Source organism: Carassius carassius, chromosome 49 (genome assembly GCF_963082965.1).
Source record: "Carassius carassius chromosome 49, fCarCar2.1, whole genome shotgun sequence".
NCBI classification, from domain to species: domain Eukaryota; kingdom Metazoa; phylum Chordata; class Actinopteri; order Cypriniformes; family Cyprinidae; genus Carassius; species Carassius carassius.
The window spans coordinates 20,255,319-20,279,584 of record NC_081803.1 but is presented as its reverse complement, the minus strand read 5'-3'; the positions used below and the strand labels follow the sequence as shown (position 1 = coordinate 20,279,584).

The window sequence follows — 24,266 nt, the reverse complement described above, 5'->3', positions numbered from 1 at the left end:
GTCAGATATAACCTAAACTCTTAATTGCGGGAACTAAAGTCAAAATTGCAAGAATATATATGCGATATAAACTTCCTATCGACTTATTTACTCACAATTACAAATTTATATAGCCTATCGCAAATCTGACTTTTTCCCCCTCATATATGATATATAAACTAATTTCTGAGTTATAAAGTCCAATTCTGCGTAGATAAATACCATTTTCTTACAACTGCAAGCTCATATCTTCATATCAAAATTGTGAGATAAAAAGTCACAATTATATTTTTCTATAACACACAATCACAAGTTATAAAGTTAGAATTTTTTGAGATTTAAATTACAAGTTAAATTCTCACAATTTTGACTATGACACAAAGTTGCAATTTATAATCTCACAATTCTGAAAAAAAAAGTCATAACTGCATGATATAAATTTGCAATTATGACTTCATAAAACGTAATTGCGACTTTTTTATCTTACAATTCTGTCTATTTTTGCGATATAAAGTCGCAATTATCTTAAAATATTTATTCAGTGGTGGAAACAAGCTTCCATTGAAAAGACATGAGGGTGATTAGTTTCATTTTTTTCAGTAAACCATTCCATAGGATCCAAGATCATTCTGGTTACGGTTCCTCTAAAACAGATCTAGAACACAGATGCTGTTCCCCTCGATGACTGCGGGAATCAATTCTTTCAGATCAGCTGAGCTTATTAATGAGCAGAAAAGGGAATAGAGATGTCGATGGAGATGCTATGGTTATTTGTAACTTTCTGTAAGTTATATAAAAACACCCAAGCAGATGCCCACACAGCTCTTCTGCCAACACCAACTCACTTCCTGCTACAGTATGCTTATTACCGAGCACAATGGGTATATTTGGAAGCGGAGATACCAGTGGAAACGTTTGCCAAGACAATCCAGCAAGAAACAGGATGGGACGCATCAGTGCTGGAATGACTGAAGGGCTCAAGGAGATCCGGAATAAGCTATGCTAAACATGACACAAAGCGCTCACACACAAACCTACACACTTCATTTATTAATGGTCTCACCTGAGAGATATACAGTGTCTGGAGTCCAGAGGGTCGAGCGTCTCTGTTACACTCTCGGAATGCACAAGGAAAAAGTGCTACTGTTACACAGGTTAACAGATTCCTGTGTGTGTGAACGACTGTCAGTCATATCATGCGTACAAACGCAAAATTTTGATCTTGCAATCATTCATTCTAAAAGAAATGATGGTACTGTCCATGCAATGGCATGAACAAGTTAACCTCGAAGCGATTTTGGTAGTTTCCACTATGGCGCAAAAGAAAACTCTAGAAAAACTAGAGTTTACACTGAAAATAGTCTCGCAGACGTGTATGCAAGACTGTAATATGAGCAATTTATGTTGTGCAGACACAGTTGAAGAGCAGGTTTATGGTTAAAGATCAGGTCATATGGGTTTTTGAAAAATATCGCTTTTGCAGTTTATAACGTAGCTATCCTTTAATGAAAACAATCTATAAAATGTTAATCAAAAAATGCATGATAAATAAAGATACCGTCTCTCAAAAGCAGTGGTGTAATCTAATAAAGTAAAAATACTTCGTTACAGTACTTAAGTATTTTTTGGGAGTATCTGTACTTTACTTCAGTTTTTATATTTCAGGCAACTTTTACATTTACTCCACTACATTTCTCCACTACATTTCCACTACAATTAAAATGTATACTTTTATGCCGATACATTTCCCCTAAATATATTCGTTACTTACTACAAAATAGTCCGAAGGACACAGACTGCAGGAAAGCAGGTTTGACAACAGTGGTCTGGCGTTTGCAAGTTAGATTCCTAAAAAAAACACCTTTGCTCATGTGCAAACAAATGCGTGCTGACCACAACCGCAGATGATTTCATTTCCCACTCAACTCGAGGCTGGGGTGTGCGATATACAGCATCGTCTGATAATATGGTATGTGCTGTTGTAATGATGTGCAATCTGACATGATCAAGTAGGCTATATCACCAAATCACACACAGAGTGCACGCACACGGATTTATTAGTCTATTAAAACTCAATATTCCAGGCATTCTAAATTGTAGATGGCAAAAATGCTTCTGTATGCGTTTTATATTTAGATTTTTTATTGTAGGCTTAGTTAACTTAGAGTACCAAGAGTACCGTTTTTCTGCAGATGCAGAAAGTTGCAAATGAAGATCACAGCACTGTTTTGCATCTCAATGGAGCAATGGACAGGGTTTACTAATTGAATGAATCAGCTTTTTGAACGAATCGGTTGAATAAATGATTCAGTGATTCACTCATTAACACAGTCAAATGCTTTGTTTCTGAATGAATCAGCCATTTGAATGAATCGGTTGAATCTTAATGACTCGCTCATTAACAGTCAGTTTGACTATTTTTACTTTTTGCTTGTACTTTTTACTTTCAATACTTAAGATTTTACAAATACTTTTTGTACTTAAGTACAATAAATATCACATACTTTAAGACTTTTACTCAAGTAACATTCTAAACGGTGACTTCAACTTCTACCAAAGTCATTTTCTGGTAAGATATCTGTACTTTTACCTGAGTATGACTTTCAGGTACTATATACCACTGCTCAAAAGAGAGAGTCAAATCAGAGTAGCCTTACAAGTCGTCATAATTTCAAATCCACACCTGCCCGTGAAATAGGAACAGACTCTGACCCCCCCACAAACACTTCTGCTATTAGTGCGTTTACATAATGTTGAGAAGACAATGAACAAAGAAATACAATTTAAACCTTTTGTTTTGTGCATGTCATTTTATCAAGGACTGCTTCTGTAATCTTGGCTTTTACAGTATCTTAGTTGGCTTCTATTCTTCTTAATTTTGATTAACAAGCTCTCTGGAACATATGGCCTGCTCTTTAAGTAATGTTGCAAAAACTGAAAAAAGAATTACATAAAACTTGTGTACAATAGAGAGGCTTCATGTCAAAACCTGTAAGAGTAATTCACCAAGGGTTCCCTCAAGATTTCCCTATGGGTTTTTATAATGGTGGTCATCAATTTATGAGTAAAATAAGGTCTTTGGTAAATATAAATTGACAATAATTGAATGTTTTACAATACTCTATAACCCAAATTGCACACACCCATACTGAATATGAGAATTAAAAAAAGACGTATGTTTGTTATGAGTAACTACATAAGAACGTTTGGTGTGTGATCAGTTTACATTGTGCAATAAAACATCATCAAGTCATGTTTACCAGAGACTTATTTTACTAGAAAAACCCCATTAAAAAACCCATAAGAAAATCTCAAGGGAACCCATGGCGAATTAGTCTTCTGGGTTTTGATGTCAAGGCTTCAGCTCTCTATTACATTTGGTTCATATATCGGCTGTTTTCCAAAGTCTTTTCTTTTTAACTTACACTCTTACACTCTCTTTTTAACTTACACTAAGGCAGTACCTTTACAAAAAGTAACATCTTCATACCATATTTATCCCTAAATGGTGCATATTGGTACCTTAAAGGTGCATACTGGTACCTTAAGGAACATATTGTGGATCATATCTAAAATTTACATATTAAAAAGGGTACCATCCCAGTGACAACTTTGGTAACTTTTTGAAGTATTATATAAAATGCAAGGCTAGTTATACTATGATTTGGTATCAGACTTTCATCTTTTCAAGTATTAGAGTATTTTGGGTTGAATTTCCAGCAAAGATATCCATATTCTAATATATATATAGTTATTGTGCTATGAAATTATTAAAATTTGACCCAAGAAAAAGCCACTGTAAAAAAAAAAAAAAAAAAAAAAAAAAAAAAAAAAAAAAAAAAGGCTCAACACTGGCTCTTTCACAATAATAACACAATGGCTCAAATCAACATTTGTATGTTCTGTAGCAGATTGGTGGCCCCTAGCATGCTTGCTTGCCTTGTTTGGAGGGAATTCATTTCAGTGTTTACTATTCGGCTATAAATAACAAGGTGCAACTGTGTGGTGTGTGTCACCCCGCCGTCCGCTTCCCTCTCTCCGTTGTGGCATCACCCGCTGCTGACAGTGTCTGGCTCATATTGGCATACCGTCATGAGCCTGGCAGCGGCCTGCCTTGCCTCCATCCATCCGTACATCCCTGTAGCCATTAGCAGACGTTCTCCGGCCGGGGCGGGAGCGGAGGAGGAAGTGGAAGCCAATCAATACTGTGACTCATTCTAACTACGATGGTTGCTTCATAACAGGATTCATTAAGAACAAACCTAATCATTTTGGCAGGATAATTAGATACAGGGAAGCAGTTTTTCCTCTCCTTCGATTTGCTTGAAAAGAACATGGCAAACTATGAGGTCTCGCTAACTAAAAATGTACAATTCCGTGACAAGTTAATTGTGACCCTGCGATTAAGACGTGAAGAACATCCTAATTATCTTGCCCAGACTGGATGATGCAGGACTGTTTTCGATGTGTTTATTAATCAAAGACAGATGAAAATAATGCTCGATATTGAGGATGAATCTTCATATTTTAGACTGCAGGGATCAAACGTAAAAATCAAATAATCAACCAATGAAACGGTCAACACTAATCTAAATATTGGGGGGAACAGAATTGGATGGATGGATGGATGGTTGGATAGATGGATGGATAAATAAATGGATAGATGGATACATAGATGGATACATGGATTAATAGATGGATGAATGGATGGATAAATGGATGGATGGATGGATGGATAGATTGATAGATGGATGGATAGATCGATAGATTTCAACAACACAGAATAAGCCAAACTGCATATACAAAACTGTTTTACAACATAAACTCTCTTTGTCTTTGGGAAACCTAACTTTAAGAGCTTTCTAATCCTTAACCAGGTAGGTTATCTCTGACAGTTGATTAACTTTAGATATCCAACAGACCAAAACAGCCAAACCGGGTCAAACTGACAACAAACGGTAAATTATTATATGGACGTGCACTCAAAAACACATGACAGAGTCACGTCAATACATCTACGTCTGTGTCATTTGAGTCAACCTGATATGCAAAAAACTGTAAAATTATCAAATATTTGTCAAAAATGATTTGACTAAAAATCAACAGTATTCCCATGTTAAGAAAAACCATATTACAAAAGTTATACTCACAAACAACTATTTATATCTAATAGAGTTGAGCATAATTTTAAAAATTATTACAAATTATTACAAATTTAAATAACCTTTCCAGGCCTGTAAATCACCATTTACACTTTTTTTTTTGTTTCCAACAAAGCATATTATTAATAACATATTACTGTTTTTAACTGTTTTATTGCATAAACTACAAAGCTTCATTTAAAAAAAAAATAATTAAACTTCTAGATTTTTCCAGACTGTGGGAAACCTAAAAATTATGACATCAAAAAAAGTTATGTTAGAACCACTTAAATTAGGAAGGTATTCATCAGATAATGTCACTTGTAGAGCTAACTTATCTTTTCAACCAGATAACTGTTAAGTTATCTCTGACAGCTAATGAATTAATTATGACAGGTTGCAAATTCTCATGACCAGCTTTCCTGAGGAAATCACATGCAGAAATGATACATCCATAAATATCAATAATAAAGTAAGACTCTTTAAAGATGAATATACATATATAAATGTAATGCTAATTCATAAAACTGAATAATTAATACAGCATACATTACAGGTAAAACTCAAAGAGATAAGTGATTTGATTGCCCAGATAACCCTCATTAACTATGTATGTTACCGCGAAGATTGGTCAATTTATGAATCCCATCTAATCTAGACAACCGTAAAACCCTTTAGATAGCACTAAAATAACAGCATCTAAGTAACAGAAGAATCTCCTCCACAATCAACTAAATAACACCTTTAATAACCACAAACATTAATCTCATTACAACTCCCAAATGGTTCGTTTAAATGGAGCAATCCGTTTCGAAAACAAAAACAAACAAACTAAATCAGGGTTTAAGGCGATTAATTATTTATTTTGGTCACGAATTGACAGCAAGAGAAGGCCTTGACTAGCGAACTCAGAAGCGACCGTTGGAATTAAAAATAAGACCGTTGAGACGAACATTTAAAATGCGTTTAAATATTTCGCGGGATTTGTTTTTTCTTACCTTCGGCGCGGAGTTTTAGCTCAAAGCGGCTCTGATCAGAGCGACGCAGCCATCGATATCCGGCGGCTTTAGCTCACACACATCCCCGCCGCGGATCGAGGTGTCTGCCGGTCGCTGCAACGCTATTTCCTCGCTCTGTCTGTAAGCGAGCAGCTGGCTACCGGTTCAGCCGACTAACGTTAAATAAAACAGCAAAGCAGGCCGACGGTTTCTTCCATGCAATCAAAAAACAAAGTCCTGTGCTTTTAAAATAGCGCGCACGGTTTACAGTCCACAACATGCACACGTCAAAGAGGAAGTGACAGGACTGGTTAAACCACAGTAGAGCTCGAGATTGAGTGTCACTGCTTTTGCATTGTTGTTTTCAGCTTTTAATGTTACAGCAGCGGCAGTAAGGCTTCCTGCATCATTATATCCGCTTCAGCTGAAATAGTTGATCCTTTAAAAAGCAGCATGCAGAAAAACTGTACAGGTATGCTGATCCTTGCATTTGCGCGCCGTCCCGTGGGATCCGCGGGTCTATTTAAAGCATATGATCTTTCTCAAACCTTGACCTAGCTTTTCCGTGCGTGCACGTCCTTTTCTTCTTTCTATCTTTAACGAAAGTGTGAGCAGCATCATTTCTGGTCCGATATCATTGGATGGTAAATTCACCTCTCCCCTTCCTTCCTCGTTATTTTTCCATCGCTGTAGCGCCCTCTGGCGGCGTACTTCGATGACTAAAATCGTAAATTCTAAAATTCCAAAATTCTTAAAATTATTTTTATAATATAAAACATTTTATAATTATTTACTCACCACCGTGTTTTTCCAAATCCATATGGGTATCTCTCTTATGTGAAACACAAAAGGAGATATTTTGCATATTGTTCAAGTTGCTCGTCTATACAATGCAAGTGGATGGGGACTAGCTGCTAAGTTCTAAAAATTATAAAACTTTAAAGTACTAAAACTTAATAAATCACTGATTTACCCCACCTAATGCATAGAAAGCTGTTTTTGTGCTTATATGGATAAATGGCAGGAATTTGTTGCAAAACGTACAAGGCGCTCTTTTCCATGAAAGTGAAAGGTTATTACATCTGTTAAAGGGACAGTTCACCTAAAAATGAGAATCCGTCATTATTTAAATCACCCTCAAGCTGTTCCAATCCCAAAAGAGTTTCTTTCTTTTGATTAACACAAAAGATATTTTAGAAAATGTTTGTAACCAAACAGTTGACGGTAGCCATATGGAAAAATGACCGTCAACCGTCAACTGTTTGGTAATATACATTCTTCAAAGAAACTGTTCCAACCGGTTTGGAACAACTTGAGGGAAAGTAAAATATGACACAATTTTCATTTTCGGAGAACTATCAATGAATAAAATCGATATAACGATAAATATAGTTTTAAAAAACATTACAATTAAAGGAAAAGCAGAGTCCATGTCATAACGATAACTGGAATCACTTTCAAAAATATTTTTGTTTTAATTTTTTTTTATATCTGATGCACAATGAAAACACTGACAGCCATTTAGAATCAATCCTGCTTTTAGAAGCTCAAACATTTAAAGTGGCTGATGTCAAAACTGCAGCGACAACTAATTATAAACAGAATGTTAGAACACTAAAATAGTTATCATTATTGGCATCATTCCTGGTGCAAACAGGCCTGTAAGCTCCAAAACAAATACAAAAATAACCTTAAAAGTCTTCTTAAACCATATAACCATGTTTTGTAAGAAACTTAATTTAAAAGTAGTTCACCTATAAATTCAAAGTCATTATTTATGTTAAACCTTCAAGTTGAGATTTACTAAAAATCATGCCTTCTATCCAAGCTCAAAATCATTCATGCTTCTGCACATTTTTTTTTATTTTTTTTGCCAAATTATGCCTTTAACACTAAACCAGTTCTGATGAACACTAAACATGTTTCAAGCTCATTTAATGAATGATTTGAGGAAACAACCAAGAGTCGAACATATTCCAGATGTCATCAAATCATAATGACTCAAACACATTATTCCTTATGCATTTTTAATTGTGGAACATTTTTGTGCAACAGTTAAATAGATTCCATGAGCTACAGGAAAAAGATGAACAGTCAACAGCTAACAATGGAAAAGCAGAGAAGAGCATATTTAAAATTTCATGCATCAAAGTAAGCAGTACATCCTGTGCTGCACTGGAAAATGTCAGAGGTCTAGCTTTGATAAACATGTGTAAACACTCGGTGCTGGTTTGGGTTTGTGTTCTTTGCATGAGATGATTTCGACAAGGCAACTTAACTCTACTCATCTTCTTATCAGATATGTGCTATCATTCTCTGTTCGCATATGGCACAGGCTATGTTTTCGCATAAATTAATGAGCATGCCACAAACAGTGAAAGCCTGCTATTTGAGCAAATTATAAACCTTTTTAAATAAAGAGTCTTAAGACACACAGTGGAATGAAAACATATGCAAATGAGCTGCCCTGCAGGACTGGATTGTTGCCATTCATTTAAATCAGCAGCAAACAAATCAAATAAAAAAAATATAGAGTCAAGCATACAATTTTCCATATTTCTGTGGCGTTAAAAAAGTAAATGTTTTTACAAATCTAGGCATTATTAAAATATACTTTATAGGATGTTCACCATGTAATAAAACATACAAAATAGATCCTACAGTAATAAAAGTAGAAATATTTACTGAAAATGTACATATCGGAGTCTGTACAGTGGAACGATCATTCCTTTGTGATAATATAATATACTATAATATTATAATTTCATATTTCATGACGGTTCACAGCAGCCTTTGGCTATATGTTGGCAGAAGATCGCAGGATGTTGAATCGCTTCAGAGTCATGCGGATGAACCCGAGGTCGCGGTTCACCATTTCGAGGCGATTCTCCAGTGACACCTAAAATCATGAGGTTCAGAATGTTACGCATCTATTTTTACACTGATGTCTTTTGTTATGCATAACCATCTTTAAAATAAAAAATTCAAGTAACGAAAGAAAATACAAAAATGAGATGCAGAGCCTTTCATTTATAAAGTGTTCACTGGATTAACAACAATTTTCATTATGTTTATGCAACATATAAAACACTTCAGGGATGAATTTCAAGCAAGAAAATAACTATATCATGATATATACCATGGGTTTTAGAGATGTCAGCTTATATAGGTTTTAAAGAATTCAAGACTTATAATGATTACAAAGTTTTTTTATTTTAACAACTACTTCTCACAGTGCATTTAATAGTGTGTGTGCATGTGTTTTCTGTTCTTATTAATATATTATATATTTTAAAACAATATTAATATTTTAATTATAACATATACTGTAATATATGCAGTATACTGAAATATATTTGCTCTAATATCATATTTTTTTATATTTATGTAATATATATTGCTTAATATATTTTTCACAGTGAGTTTATTAAATAATTAAATATTTTATATTTGTAATATATATATATATATATATATATATACACAACTTATATGTGTGTGTGTGTGTGTATTCTTCAGTGTTCTTATTCAAATACATTAATTAATTTAATACATTATAATATTTAAAATGTAAATGACTATCACAATATATAATGTTTTTATTTATATACATCTAATCCAGTGAATTATTATTGCTCTTTATTGTCTATTTACGGTGTTTTAGTAATCTAAATGACATTGGTAAACAATAATTAACAGTAATAGGGCTCTATAAAATGTTTTTCTTAAATTTTTCTGGTAATCAGATGAAGGCATAAAACAAAGTCCTGCGCAATAGAGGTTTACTGTTAAAATTACAAAGAAAAAAATGTGATTATGCATTCATGAATCTTACATTCTTCTGCACATTAGTTATATAATTTCTTTAATTTCTTTAAGGTAAACCAAATTTTTATTTTGACGGGTTGCCGTAGAGAACTTGTAGCTGCTGTGTATGTGATATGACGGTAGTTTTTCTCAAATTAAATGGTAAAATCTCTAAGAGCAGCTGAATTAAAAGTCGATTTTTATTTACCCAGGCTTAGTCTATATGCATGTGAATGGAAAGTGATTGTGTTCCCACCTCATCCTGCCTGGTCTGCAATGTGACTCGGGCCCCAGTTCCTGGAATCCGGCTCAGTGCTGCCTCAATCTGGAAAATAAATAAATATTGGGTGAAAGCATGACAGCACTCAGCAAATTGCTGGATGGAAACAGCTGAGATTAAACAACAGGGTTTGAATTAGCACTCCTCAGAATGAAGAGGTAAAGGGAAGCCTTTGCTAAAAACAGACATGATTAACCAGCAGCATTATAAAGACAGGTTATGTAATGTGTAGTGCTGAGAACACAGCAGAAACATGTGCTGCCATACAGTCAGTTTAAACCAGCACGAGCCGTGAGTGAGTCACATGCTGTATATACTCTCACGTGATGTTGTGACATGCCTTTCATGAGCTTTCAGAGTTTCACAATGATTTTAGCAAATTTATGGCCAGAGTCGAAATAATGAGTGAATATATATATATATATATATATATATATATATATATATATATATATATATATATATATATATATATATATATATATATATATATATATATATATATATATATATATATGTTTAATTAAATAATAAAAAATGTACACACACACACACACACATTAAATTATAAATATATAAATAACTTAGTAATATTCATGTATTATATATATGTGTGTGTGTGTGTGTGGTGTACATTTTTTATTATGTAATTAAACATTTTAAAATCTACATTTATTTATTTTTATTTTTATAATTATATTTCTGAAATGCACAGTTGCAAAATCATAAAAAAATTGATTGTTAAATCAGTTAAACAAATAAACATATTATTAGTAAATTGTTACATACATATTTTACACCCATTAATTCTCAGATTTTTCAACAGTGCATTCAATAAATAAATAATTTATACAGTTTTTTTTACTACATTTAACTAGTTTACTACACTATTAACTACTTCATCATTATATAGGTAACACTTTACAGTAAGGTCTTATTTGTAATCATTCATTAATGCATTAACTAACATGAACAATATATTTTTACAACATTTATTAACCTTGGTTAATGATAGTTAAAAATGTTCATGTTAGTTCACAGTGCAACTAATGTTAACAAATACAACTTTTGATCTTGAAAATCTTTTCATCAATGCTATCTATCATTAACATTCATTAAGATTAATAAATGCTGTAGAAGTTGTATTCATTGTTAGTTCATATTTACTAATGTAGTTCATGTGAAAACATGAGAATGAAAAAAAGGGGTTACCATTATATGAATATATCTGATCTCAAAAAGCCACGACCAACCAATCAGAATCAAGTGTTCTAGAGATCCATGTAATAACAGGAAATACCCCACAGTCACCTGCTGCTTTTCCCGTGTGAGCTCATCAAAGAGGCGCTCGGTGTCAGCCAGCGACTGAATACGAGGCAGACAGGAGAGGGACGTCTCTTCACTGGCGTCTTCCTGTTCCTCCCAGCTTTGTCTGACCACAAGCTCCTCAGACTCACTGCTCTCTGCAGGCTCAGACGAGCCCACGCTGGACTGAGGGTACACTGAGGAGCAAATTCACACAACACTTACACTTCCTGAGGAAATACCAGTGCTAACAGGGTTAAAAGATAGTGAACAGTCAAAGTTTTAGGTAAATAATGCATTTATATATAGACTACCATTCAAAAGTTTGAAGTCTGTAAGATTTTAAAAGGTCTCTTCTGCTCACCAAGGATGCATTTAATTAAAAATACAGTAAAAACAGTAATATTGACAATAATTTTAAATAAATATTTTCTATTGTTTTATATGTTTTAATGAAATTTATTTCTGCGATTAAAGCTGTATTTTCAGCATCATTGCTCCAGTCTTCAGTGTCACATGATCCTTCAGAAATAATTCTAATATACTGCTGATTTGCTTTGATAAAAATTAGAAATTTTTCTTGTAATGTAGAAAACAGTTGTGCTGCTTCATATTTCTGTGAAAACCCATGCTCAATAAAACCACATAACAAAACCATGATAAAATAACAGCATTTAATTGAAACAAATATATTCTGTAACATTATAAATGTCTTTAATGTCACTTTTTTGAAGTATTAAAAAAAAAAAAAAAAATATATATATATATATATATATATATATATATATATATATATATATATATATATATATATATATATATATATATATATATATATATATATATATATATATATATATATATATATATATATATATATATATATATATATAATATATATATATATTTATAGTTAAATACAAATTTTTGCCACCTTTTTCAATTCTGTGATATATATTTATATAGTAAAATTTCTGGTAACATTTTTTATAAAGGTGTCCTTGTTACACATGTAACATGTACTTACTATTATAATAACAATTAATTATGCATAATTAAATGCAAGTAACCCTTAGCCAAACCCTAAGGGTTTCTTCTAAGGGTTGTCACCGTTTGATAGTTTAACCAGAAAAAGCAACAATACCTTCCAGTCTCTCAGAAGACTTAAACTGTAACCTCTTCCTTGGACTCGGATGGGACGGTAGAGAGGAGCTGATGCCATTTCGATCAAAAGCTACATCAAACCTAAAACACAAGGCATTTATAAGACACGTTCTTTATTAAGTGATCAGCGCAGATAGCAAGTGAGTCAGATAGCAGGACAGAAATGTTACCTGGTCTGCAGGTACTCTTGGGATGGAAGAGGGTGACCCAACGCGGTGGAGAAGTTCTCAGTCGGGCAGCGCTTAGGACTGGACTTGGCTGAGAGAGGTGTGAGTAACGTGTCCCTCTTTGCTAACATAAAAAACATTCAGTCAGTGAAGCTGGACTTTTATGTGGCATTTTGAAAATGCATCAAACACTCAAAAGCTAAAGACTTGAGTCACTCACTGGGTGTGGTGAGAGGAACGGCTGTCTGTGCTCTGGGGGGCACAGATGATGACCTGTGACCCTCTGGAGAGAGACTCCTCTGGGCCCTGAGCACGGCTCCGCTCCACTCCTCCAGCGCGTCCCTCACAGAGCTCTCCACAAAAGCCACCGTAGGCCTCCTTCTAGCCAACCCTGAAACACACAACACAAAATAACAATGACAATGACTGTACACAAGTGTTGGGGGTCTCTAAATTACTTCCTTAGCATATATATATATATATATATATATATACACACTCCTGTTCAAATGTTTGGGATCGGCAAGTCTCTTATGTTCATTAAGTTTGATCAAAAATACAGTAAAAACAGCAATGCTATGAAATAGCTGTACAATACTAACTGTTTTTCTATTTAAATATATTTAAAATGTAATTTATTCCTGTGATGGTAAAGCTGATGAGTTTATAAAAACATCACAATAAACCACAAGTAATACACATGACTCCAGTCCATAAATGAATTACTTGTGAAATGGACAGCTGAGTATTTATAAGAAACAATGCATCATTAAGGCGTTTTAACTTTTAACTGTCACTTCTGGCCAAAATATCAGTCTATAATCCACAATAATAATGAAAGTTCATCTCCTGTTGTTCTCTCACATTTAAATCCACAGATATATTTGTTGAAGGCTGTTTTTGCTTGTAAACGGTGCTTGATCTGTGCACATTTCTCTCCTGATTCAGACGAGAAGACTTTTTTACTGAAGAAAGCAATATTATGGAAAGAGGACTCGTATTTTACTTGGAAGCAACAGTCTGAAATTGAAACGTCTTGTGAAGCCAAAAGCTGCGTGTTTACAAGAAACAAATCCATCATAAGACGTTAACTGACTGCAGTGGTGTGGATTACTTGTGGATTATTGTGATGTTTTTATCAGCTGTTTGGACTCTCATACTGACGGCACCCATTCACTGCAGAGGACCCATTGCTGAGCAAGTGATGCAATGCTACATTTCTCCAAATCTCTTCCCATGAACAAACAAACTCATCTGCCTCTGGAATGGCCTGAGGGTGAGCAAATTTAAATTTTTTCGTGAACTATTCCTTTAAGCAGTGTTTCATGACATACTGGAGGAACTGCAGCTGTTCGTGGACAGCGCACGGCCCTCAGTGGCTTTGGTGTCCTCCATCTGGATCATGGCCTTCATCATGGATGTCTTCTTTGGCTCTTCAGAGTGACCCTGAGTCTGTTCTCTCTCTGGTGGAGACAGCCATCTGATGACAGAGGATAGTTCAAGTTAGAAATTCCCTTCTCACAGTTTATGCACCATAATGATAAAGAAATGAACACTGTCAATAAAGCAGTACCCTCGAGCTGTTCGGTCAGAGGATGGACCACATGTCTGTTCACCCATAAGACCAGCGCAGCTCCTCAAACCCACATCAACATCTCGCTGCCTTTTACTCGGTGAAGGCAGAAGATCAGGATAGTGGAACAAACTGGAAAGATTTTTAGGGATTTAAATTCATGTTTGTTTTTTATAACAGAAGAAAGAAACAGTAAAGCTGTGCACAAGTATCTGTCTAAGAATCAATAGCTGTGCTATATACAGGTAAGTGTGTATAGTTCAAATTCATTGTTAAACAATAAAATCTGTGTTTTAGAGCCATGATGAGCATGTGTTGTGCGTTCAGTACCCTGCTCCAGATGGTTGTGAGTCTCTGTGGAGAGATTGACGTGTTTTAGCCAGATTTTCGTGCTGTAGCTGTCGGACTTGAGTTTCTAGCTTAGAGATGAACCTACAAAACCATGGAGAAACTTAAATCTAACTTAAATCTGCTAAACCTGTAGTAAAGACTGTGAAGAGATGGACCAGCGAAACAGAGCAGGATTTACAATCTTGTTTTGACATCACATACTGGAGCGTTTTTGAAGCTGCTACCACCGATCTGGACGAACTCACAGAGACTGTAACATCCTATATAGTTTCTGTGAGGATATATGCATTCCCACCAGGACTTATTTAACATTCAACAATGATAAGCCATGGTTTACAGTAAAACTCAGACACCTTCGTCAGGCCAAAGAGGATGCCTACAGAAATGGGGACAGGGTCTTGTACAATCAGGCCAGGAACACACTGAACAAAGAGATTAGAGCGGCTAAAAAGACCTACGCTAAAAAGTTGGAAGACCAGTTTACTTCCAACGACTCTACTTCAGTTTGGAGAGGACTGAGAGCCATCACAAACTACAAGACACCATCCCCTTGCACTGAGGCTAATCAACGACTTGCTAATGACCTGAATGAGTTTTATAGTAGATTTGAAACCCCCAACACCCACTCTGACCATCTCCCTACACAACCATTAACATCTCCTGCAATCCCCCTCTCCATACCTCCTGCTCTTCAAATCTGTGAAGATGATGTGCGCCAGGTCTTCAAGAAAAACAAAAGAAGAAAAGCACCAGGCCCAGATGGCGTCACACCAGCCTGTCTGAAAATCTGTGCTGACCAGCTGGCCCCCATCTTTTCACAGATCTTCAACAGATCTCTGGAGTTGTGTGAAGTGCCTTCCTGCTTCAAACGCTCAACCATAATCCCCATTCCAAAGAAACCCAAGATAACAGGACTTAACGACTACAGACCTGTGGCTCTAACGTCTGTCGTCATGAAGTCGTTTGAAAAACTGGTTCTGGCTTATCTGAAGGACATCACTGGACCCTTACTAGACCCCCTGCAGTTTGCGTACCGAGCAAACAGGTCCGTGGATGATGCAATCAACATGGCATTGCACTTCATCCTGCAACATCTGGACAAAACAGGGACTTATGTGAGGATCCTGTTTGTGGACTTTAGTTCGGCTTTCAACACTATCATCCCAACAACCCTCCAGACCAAACTGACCCAGCTCTCTGTTCCTAGCTCTATCTGTCAGTGGATCACCAGCTTTCTGACAGATAGGCAACAGTTAGTGAGACTGGGGAAATTCATGTCAAACAGCTGCTCCACCAACACTGGTGCCCCTCAGGGATGTGTTCTCTCCCCTCTGCTCTTCTCCCTGTACACCAACGACTGCACCTCTAAAGACCCCTCTGTAAAAGCTCCTGAAGTTTGCAGACGACACTACAGTCATCGGCCTCATCCAGGACGGTGACGAGTCTGCTTACAGACAGGAGGTTGAGCAGCTGGCTGTCTGGTGCAGTCTTAACAACCTGGAGCTGAACACGCTCAAAACAGTGGAGATGACTGTGGACTTTAGGAGAAACCCCCCTGCACTTTCCCCACTCACCATCATGAACAGCACTGTGGCTGCAGTGGAGTCATTCAGATTCCTGGGAACCACCATCTCTCAGGACCTGAAGTGGGACAATCACATTGGCTCCATTGTGAAAAAAGCCCAACAAAGGTTGTACTTCCTTCGCCAGCTGAGGAAGTTTAACCTGCCACAGGAGCTGCTGAAACAGTTCTACTCAGCCGTCATTGAGTCAGTCCTGTGTACTTCAATTACTGTCTGGTTTGGTTCAGCTACAAAATCAGATATCAGAAGACTACAGAGAACTGTTCGGACTGCTGAAAGGATTATTGGTGCTCCCCTGCCCACCCTCCAAGAACTGTACACATCCAGAGTGAGGAAAAGGACTCAGAAAATCACTCTGGATCCCTCACATCCAAGTCACCCCATCTTTGAACTTTTGCCATCTGGCCGGCGCCTCAGAGCCGCAAATACAAGAACAGCAAGGCACAAGAATAGTTTCTTCCCCCAGGCAATCTACCTCATGAACAGTTAAATGTTTCCCACTTAAACTTATGCTTATGCAAAAATGTGCAATATCCTTATATTTATTTGTTACCCCTCCATCCTAGAACATTCCTGCATCTCACTCAATCCTATTCCATTATCATTTATAGCACATTTGTTTATACACTTATTTATTTGCCAATTTGTAATTCTCCTGTAAAATTTTTTTTTTTTTTTGTCTGTGTGTTGTTGTCTCTGTTTACTGGAAGCTTATGTCACTAAAACAAATTCCTTGTATGCGCAAGCATACTTGGCAATAAAGCTCTTTCTGATTCTGATTCTGAAATTTATAAACAAAAAGATATTTAGTTAGTACACAAAAGGAATTTATATTACTATATTCTATAAAACTATAGCATTCATATTACTACCCATGTTACATACTTCATGTAATAACATGTAGTAATTATTATAATTGTTAGAATCATGCATATTTCAAAATAAATGTGACATTTTATAGACGGTCTAAACTTTATTTTATATGACTGGTAACACTTAAAAAATAAGGTTTAATTTGTTAAACTGGTAAAACTTTACAATAAGGTTCATTAGTTGACATTTAGTTAACTACTTTAGTTAACATGAACTAAGAATGAACAAGACAACTACTGCATGTATTAATCTTAATGTCAATTTCAAGATTTAATGCATTATTAAAAGTTAAAAGCTTGTTAGCATCAGTTAATGCACTGTGAATTACCATGAACTAACAATGAATGACTGTGTTTACATTAGCAAAGGTTAACAAATACTGTAATAAATTTACTGTTCATGGTTCGTTCATGTTAGTTAATACATTAACTAATGGAAACTTATTGTAAAGTGTTACTGTTAAAGTTTAACATTTTTATTAACATTAACAAAGGTTAAAATATATTTATTTGTTTATTCATTATTTCATTTTTTAAATATATTTTATTTTTCATGTTAGTTAATGCATTAACTAATGTTAATAAATGAGACCTTACTGTAAAGCGTAACCTCATGGCTTTATTTCTTATTACTATAATATTTATTAAAGTTTAATATAATATTTAAAAAAAATTAAATTATTAAAATTAACTTTTACATGCTGTTTGCACTATGTCTTAGCAGTGTGTGGACACAACCACCCTAAAATTATACAAATCCATTCACTATTTTTTTTTTCAAAAATAATAATAATCAAGCGGTTTTGATTTTCTGAGCAATATGACGTCATACTTTTTTATGATTATTTGCAAATTGCCTTTCCTCTTCCATGGAAGAAAGGGGTGGGGTTGAGCAGAGCTCATTAGCATTTAAAGAGACATGCACTAAAACGGGTTACTATGAACAGAGCTGTTTTTAACAAAGTAAAAAGGGTTGTTTTACAGTACCATTGAGGAACTTTAACTAAAGTATGTTACAGACATTTCATGAAGTCCCTAAAGAATCGTACCAACTTTGTGGAAAATGGGCATCTGATGTCCCCTTTAAATAATTTGTCAAATATTAAAATCAACAATAAAAAAAATTACATTTACCGTATTTTTCGGACTATAAGTCGCACTGGACTATAAGTCGCACTGGACTATAAGTCGCATTCATTTAGAACCAAGAACCAAGAGAAAACATTACCGTCTACAGCCGCGCGAGGGCGCTCTATGCTGCTCAGTGTAGTCTACAGGAGCACTGAGCAGCATAGAGCGCCCTCGCGCGGCTGTAGACGGTAATGTTTTCTCTTGGTTCATTTTTCTTGGTTCATGTCAAATTAATTTTGATAAGTCGCACCTGACTATAAGTCGCAGAACCAGCCAAACTATGAAAAAAGTGTGACTTATAGTCCGGAAAATACGGTAACAATAAATTAAATACAATTGTTAAACATACATTTAAAATGAAACTGTTAAATGTTACATTTATAATATTTAGCTATAACTATACATTCCAGTGTAATAAGATAGCAGTAAATATGATACCAATTGCAGTTTTTAAAAAGAAATCTGACTACCTTTTCAGTTCAGATATTTGTTCATTGGCATCAAAGAGCTTATTTTCAGCTGAGACCAACTTGTCCTGTTAGAAAAGAAACAGCTGAATAGTTTGTGCACTTCTATGTACTCCTATTTGTATCTTGATGTCAGATAAAAACAGCTTTCACCTTTGCTCCTTCATGCTCCCTTCTCAGTGAATCATACTCATGGAGGAGCTGAAAAAAAAAAAACAAGGCATCATCACATTGATGATTTTATAACTGCATATGGGAAGTTTAAGGGATTCTACTCAGCTCACATCCTGTAGCATCTTGTGTTGGTTCTTCATCCGTGCCTCTTTCTCATCCACCTCCTTAAAGGCGTTCTGCACGGCCTCCTCCAGCTGACACAGGTGGTTCTTCAGTTTGGACACGGTGGTGTCTTTCTCACGGCTGCTGTGTTTGGTCTCTTCTAACCGCTGCTGCAGGACCTGGACTGTGGCGCTGGCCGTGTTGTATCGCTCTGGCCATTCAGCCTGGACCACAAACAAACAAACTTCAGGTCATGGGGTTTCAACCACATTTCAACCAAGTTTCCAGTCATTTATGATTATTATTATGAATCTAAAAAGAAATTTCTGAGGTGGCAGGTCAGGTACCAATCCTTGAAAATAATACATTTAAACAATAATAACTATTAAGTGTACAAATATCTAGTCAATATGAATAACTAAATAAAACATAATAATAATAACATTTTAGAGCAGAACATATTAATAAAAAATATATAGTATAAGATAAAATAACTCAAAATGAGATACTAAGTTATCATTTTGTCATAATTATGACAAAATAAATGTGGGGATGAAGTAATAAAATTAAAAAAATAATTATGAGATGCAAAGTTATAGTTATGAAAAATATCAAAATTGATGTCTTAATTATGACAAAACAGGAAGCCATAATTTTGTTATAATGTAAAAAAAACAATGATACAAAATCATAATAATGACATCAGAAAGTCTTAATTATGACAGTGCAAATTACAAGATTAAATGGATAATTATGACTTAAAAAGTCAAAATTATGACAAACAAGTTCTATCTATGAAAATGACAAAAATGTGCAACTATCACATAAATTATGAGATAAAAAGTCATACGTATGATGGTCAAAATAGATTTAAAAAGTCATAATTACAACATTAAGTTTAAATTATGAGATAAAAAGTCATAACTATCTAATTTAAAAACATCTGAACCTCCATATTGACCTATGCGGATATTCTTCGCTTTATTGTTCTTCAAGGCATCCAGTTGCTAAACACTGAAAGCTGTGCTGTGTGGGAAGTCGTGGCCTAATGGTTAGAGAGTCGGACTCCCAATCGAAAGGTTGTGAGTTCGAGTCCCGGGCTGGCAGGAATTGTGGGTGGGGGGAGTGCATGTACAGTTCTCTCTCCACCTTCAATACCACGACTTAGGTGCCCTTGAGCAAGGCATCGAACCCCCAACTGCTCCCTGGCCGCCGCAGCATAAATGGCTGCCCACTGCTCCGGGTGTGTGCTCACAGTGCGTGTGTGTGTTCACTGCTCTGTGTGTGTGCATTTCGGATGGGTTAAATGCAGAACACAAATTCTGAGTATGGGTCACCATACTTGGCTGAATGTCACGTCACTTTTTTTCACTGTTGAGCATGAGGTCGCAAGGATGTTCTAAGTGGTCCCTAGGGTGTTGCTAGGAGGCTGTATGTAACCTTTACACAGTAAATGTTCTAGATAGCTTTGAGTTGTAAAAAGTGAAATGTCTACAATATACATAAAAAGCTGTTTCCATGATATGACCCCTTGAAAGTGCTTGTATACCGTTTATACAATTTTGCTGACTACAAGCACAACTGCCACGTCAACATACAAGTCTCTCGTACACAACTGTATTTCCTGTTTTAGATGGAGGCGGTGACTCATACCAGCTGTCTCTCCAACAGGTGGTTTTTGTTCTCCAGCTCTCGGATGCGTGTGCTCGCCTCTGTTAACGCTCTTTCCAGGTGTTGACATCTGCCAAACGATGATCAGAGACACAGTCAGTCAGAGTTTATTGTGCGTTAAACATCAGATGTGAGTGCAGATACAAACAAAGAAAACTGAAGAGAGAGCCAAATGCATCAACATACCACAATAGACCTAATGGTTATTAGTTAGTTATAGGTGTGTGACGATAAACTTATGTCACGATTTGGTTTAATACACAACAATAAAATGGTAAAATGGGGGTAACATTCTTTTTTTTTAAATTTATAACTTCTAAGAGTTAAATAGTTCATAAAATGTATTGTTTATTAACCAGAATATAAATATCCACGATAGAGGAATGAGTTCAAACAGCTGATAAACTCCAGTTCATCATCTTGTGAAACATAAATCTGCACGTTTGTGAGATACAAATGCATCAGTAAGCCATTTTTAACTTCAAACTATAAGTTTCGACTAAAATATGAGCAAATAATTCATAAAAATTGCTTTCTCCAGCGAAAAGTCATCTAATCTGAATCAGGAGAGAAATATGCACAGATCAAAACCCTTTACAAGAGTCTAAAACAGCTCTAAACAAATATGTTGTGGATTTTAATGCAATTTTAGGACTAGAGGGGATGGACTTTTACTGAAGAAAGTACAACCCGAATTCCGGAAAAGTTGGGACGTTTTTTAAATTTTAATAAAATGAAAACTAAAGGAATTTCAAATCACATGAGCCAATATTTTATTCATAATAGAACATAGATAACGTAGCAAATGTTTAAACTGAGAAATTTTACACTTTTATCCACTTAATTAGCTCATTTAAAATGTAATGCCTGCTACAGGTCTCAAAAAAGTTGGCACGGGGGCAACAAATGGCTAAAAAAGCAAGCAGTTTTGAAAAGATTCAGCTGGGAGAACATCTAGTGATTAATTAAGTTAATTGATATCAGGTCTGTAACATGATTAGCTATAAAAACTTTGTCTTAGAGAAGCAGAGTCTCTCAGAAGTAAAGATGGGCAGAGGCTCTCCAATCTGTGAAAGACTGCATAAAAAAATTGTGGAAAACTTTAAAAACAATGTTCCTCAACGTCAAATTGCAAAGGCTTTGCAAATCTCATCATCTACAGTGCATAACATCATCAAAAGATTCAGAGAAACTGGAGAAATCTCTGTGCGTAAGGGACAAGGCCGGAGACCTTTATTGGATGCCCGTGGTCTTCGGGCTCTCAGACGACACTGCATCACTCATCGGCATGATTGTGTCAATGACATTACTAAATGGGCCCAGGAATACTTTCAGAAACCACTGTCGGTAAACACAATCCGCCATGCCATCAGCAGATGCCAACTAAAGCTCTATCATGCAAAAAGGAAGCCATATGTGAACATGGTCCAGAAGCGCCGTCGTGTCCTGTGGGCCAAGGCTCATTTAAAATGGACTATTTCAAAGTGGAATAGTGTTTTATGGTCAGACGAGTCCAAATTTGACATTCTTGTTGGAAATCACGGATGCCGTGTCCTCCGGGCTAAAGAGGAGGGAGACCTTCCAGCATGTTATCAGCGTTCAGTTCAAAAGCCAGCATCTCTGATTGTATGGGGGTGCATAAGTGCATACGGTATGGGCAGCTTGCATGTTTTGGAAGGCTCTGTGAATGCTGAAAGGTATATAAAGGTTTTAGAGCAACATATGCTTCCCTCCAAACAACGTCTATTTCAGCGAAGGCCTTGTTTATTTCAGCAGGACAATGCAAAACCACATACTGCAGCTATAACAACAGCATGGCTTCGTCGTAGAAGAGTCCGGGTGCTAACCTGGCCTGCCTGCAGTCCAGATCTTTCACCTATAGAGAACATTTGGCGCATCATTAAACGAAAAGCGTTTAGCGTTTATTTGCGCAGCTAGTCAGTTAACAACGGCTCCGTGAAGTAACAGCTGCTCTATGTGAAATCACGCACCTGATGGAATTTACAGCTGATTAGAGAACCGGCTTTACTGACGAGATGCGCATTAATTATCGGACGATATTTATAGCGCAGCCCTATTATGGACTCGCATTTTGGCCAGTAAGTTTAAATGCCTTGATGGATTTGTTTCTTGCAAACATGCTAAATTTCTCCAAATCTGTTCCTATGAACAAACAAACTCATATATATCTTGGATGGCCTGAGGGTGGGTACATTTTCATTTTGGGTTGAACTATTACTTTAATTGTGATTTATTGTGACACAATATATTATTACACCCTTTGTTTTTTTTCTTATTAAATTGCATTATGCAATCTAAAACACAGCTGGAACAGTATGAATTCATCCTATGTATCGTTTCTGACCTCTCAAGCAAGATCTGGTTGCTTTTCTCCATGTCAAGAGGCAGATTCACCAGATCCAGTTTCTCCCTCAGGGCACTGATCTCAGCCTCGTAGTACGCTCGGAGATCCGCTATGTGACGGGCATGTTTCTCTCTCAGCTTTTGTCTCAGTCTAGCGAGATTAGACGAACAAGAAGTTAATGTGTTAGCACTAGAGCATCAGATGGGGGATACACAAAATAACATTGGATAGGTTCAGTAAAGCACTCAGATATGATCCATCAGCATCTTCAACTACATTACAGTTTAAAAGTTTGAGGTCAGTAAGGTTTTTTAATTTGTTGAAATAAGGCTCTTCTGCTCACCAAGGCTGCATTTAATTGATCAAAAATACAGTAAAAACAGCAATATTGTGAAAAAATTACAATTTAAAATAACTGTGTTCTATTTGAATATTTTTGTAAATGTAATTTATTCCTGTGATGCGCAGCTGAATTTTCAGCATTAATCCAATCTTCAGTGTCACATGATCCTTCAGAAATCATTTTAATATGATGATTTTCTGCTCGAGAAACATTTCTGTTGAAAACAGTTGTTCTCCTTTATATTTTTTGTGGAAACTGTAATGCTTTTTTTTCTTCAGGATTCTTTGATGAACGGAAAGTAAAAAAAAAAACAGCAATTATTTGAAACAGAGAACTTGTAACATTATAAATGTTGTTACTGTCACTTTTGATCAGTTGATAATGCATCCTTAAAGAAACATTCCTTGCATTCATTTATTTAAAAAAATAAATAATTATTTTGAATGGTAGTGTTAGACAATGTTCATCTAAGGACAGTAAGGAAGTTAAAAGGCAACTGCTAAATGCAATTTTGCATGAATTATCGGTACACATTATTTTAAAGAAAAACGGTTTTCTTCCAATTTTTTCCCCCCATATCTCCAAAACATTTTCCTGACTGAGCTTTTCAACATACCACATTTAAAGGATAATTTGATGAATACAAAGTTCAAAAGAACAACATTCACTTGAAATAGAATCTCTCATAATATCATAAATGCCCCTACTGTCATTTTATCAATTTAACATGTACTTGCTGAATTAAAGTATTAATTTCTTATGACCAGTTTGCTTTATAATTATGCTTTTTTTG

The 24,266-nt window shown here is 35.6% G+C and overlaps 2 protein-coding genes across 5 annotated transcripts in view; both read right to left on the bottom strand.

The window, feature by feature from the left end:
• The window catches only part of LOC132132740 (membrane-associated phosphatidylinositol transfer protein 2-like), an 81,712-nt gene extending 74,953 nt beyond the window's left edge, over positions 1-6,759 (bottom strand). For 2 of the 4 annotated variants that reach the window (XM_059545245.1, XM_059545247.1), the window contains exon 1: positions 6,119-6,759. The gene's annotated coding sequence lies outside the window, so the exon portion shown is untranslated. The remainder of the gene's footprint in view (positions 1-6,118) is intronic. The other 2 variants (XM_059545248.1, XM_059545249.1) reach the window with 1 other exon arrangement.
• Positions 6,760-8,036: 1,277 nt separating this feature from the next.
• Positions 8,037-24,266, bottom strand: part of LOC132132365 (M-phase phosphoprotein 9-like) — a 28,656-nt gene continuing 12,426 nt past the window's right edge. Inside the window, exons 11-24 of the mRNA XM_059544739.1 lie at positions 23,131-23,280; positions 20,748-20,835; positions 19,103-19,318; positions 18,972-19,019; positions 18,822-18,886; positions 14,745-14,846; positions 14,415-14,546; positions 14,176-14,321; positions 13,062-13,232; positions 12,845-12,965; positions 12,655-12,755; positions 11,517-11,707; positions 10,182-10,250; positions 8,037-9,017 (exon numbers count right to left, since the gene is read on the bottom strand). Of these exons, the coding sequence (XP_059400722.1) occupies positions 8,916-9,017; positions 10,182-10,250; positions 11,517-11,707; positions 12,655-12,755; positions 12,845-12,965; positions 13,062-13,232; positions 14,176-14,321; positions 14,415-14,546; positions 14,745-14,846; positions 18,822-18,886; positions 18,972-19,019; positions 19,103-19,318; positions 20,748-20,835; positions 23,131-23,280 (1,702 nt within the window). The 3' untranslated portion in view covers positions 8,037-8,915. The remainder of the gene's footprint in view (positions 9,018-10,181; positions 10,251-11,516; positions 11,708-12,654; positions 12,756-12,844; positions 12,966-13,061; positions 13,233-14,175; positions 14,322-14,414; positions 14,547-14,744; positions 14,847-18,821; positions 18,887-18,971; positions 19,020-19,102; positions 19,319-20,747; positions 20,836-23,130; positions 23,281-24,266) is intronic.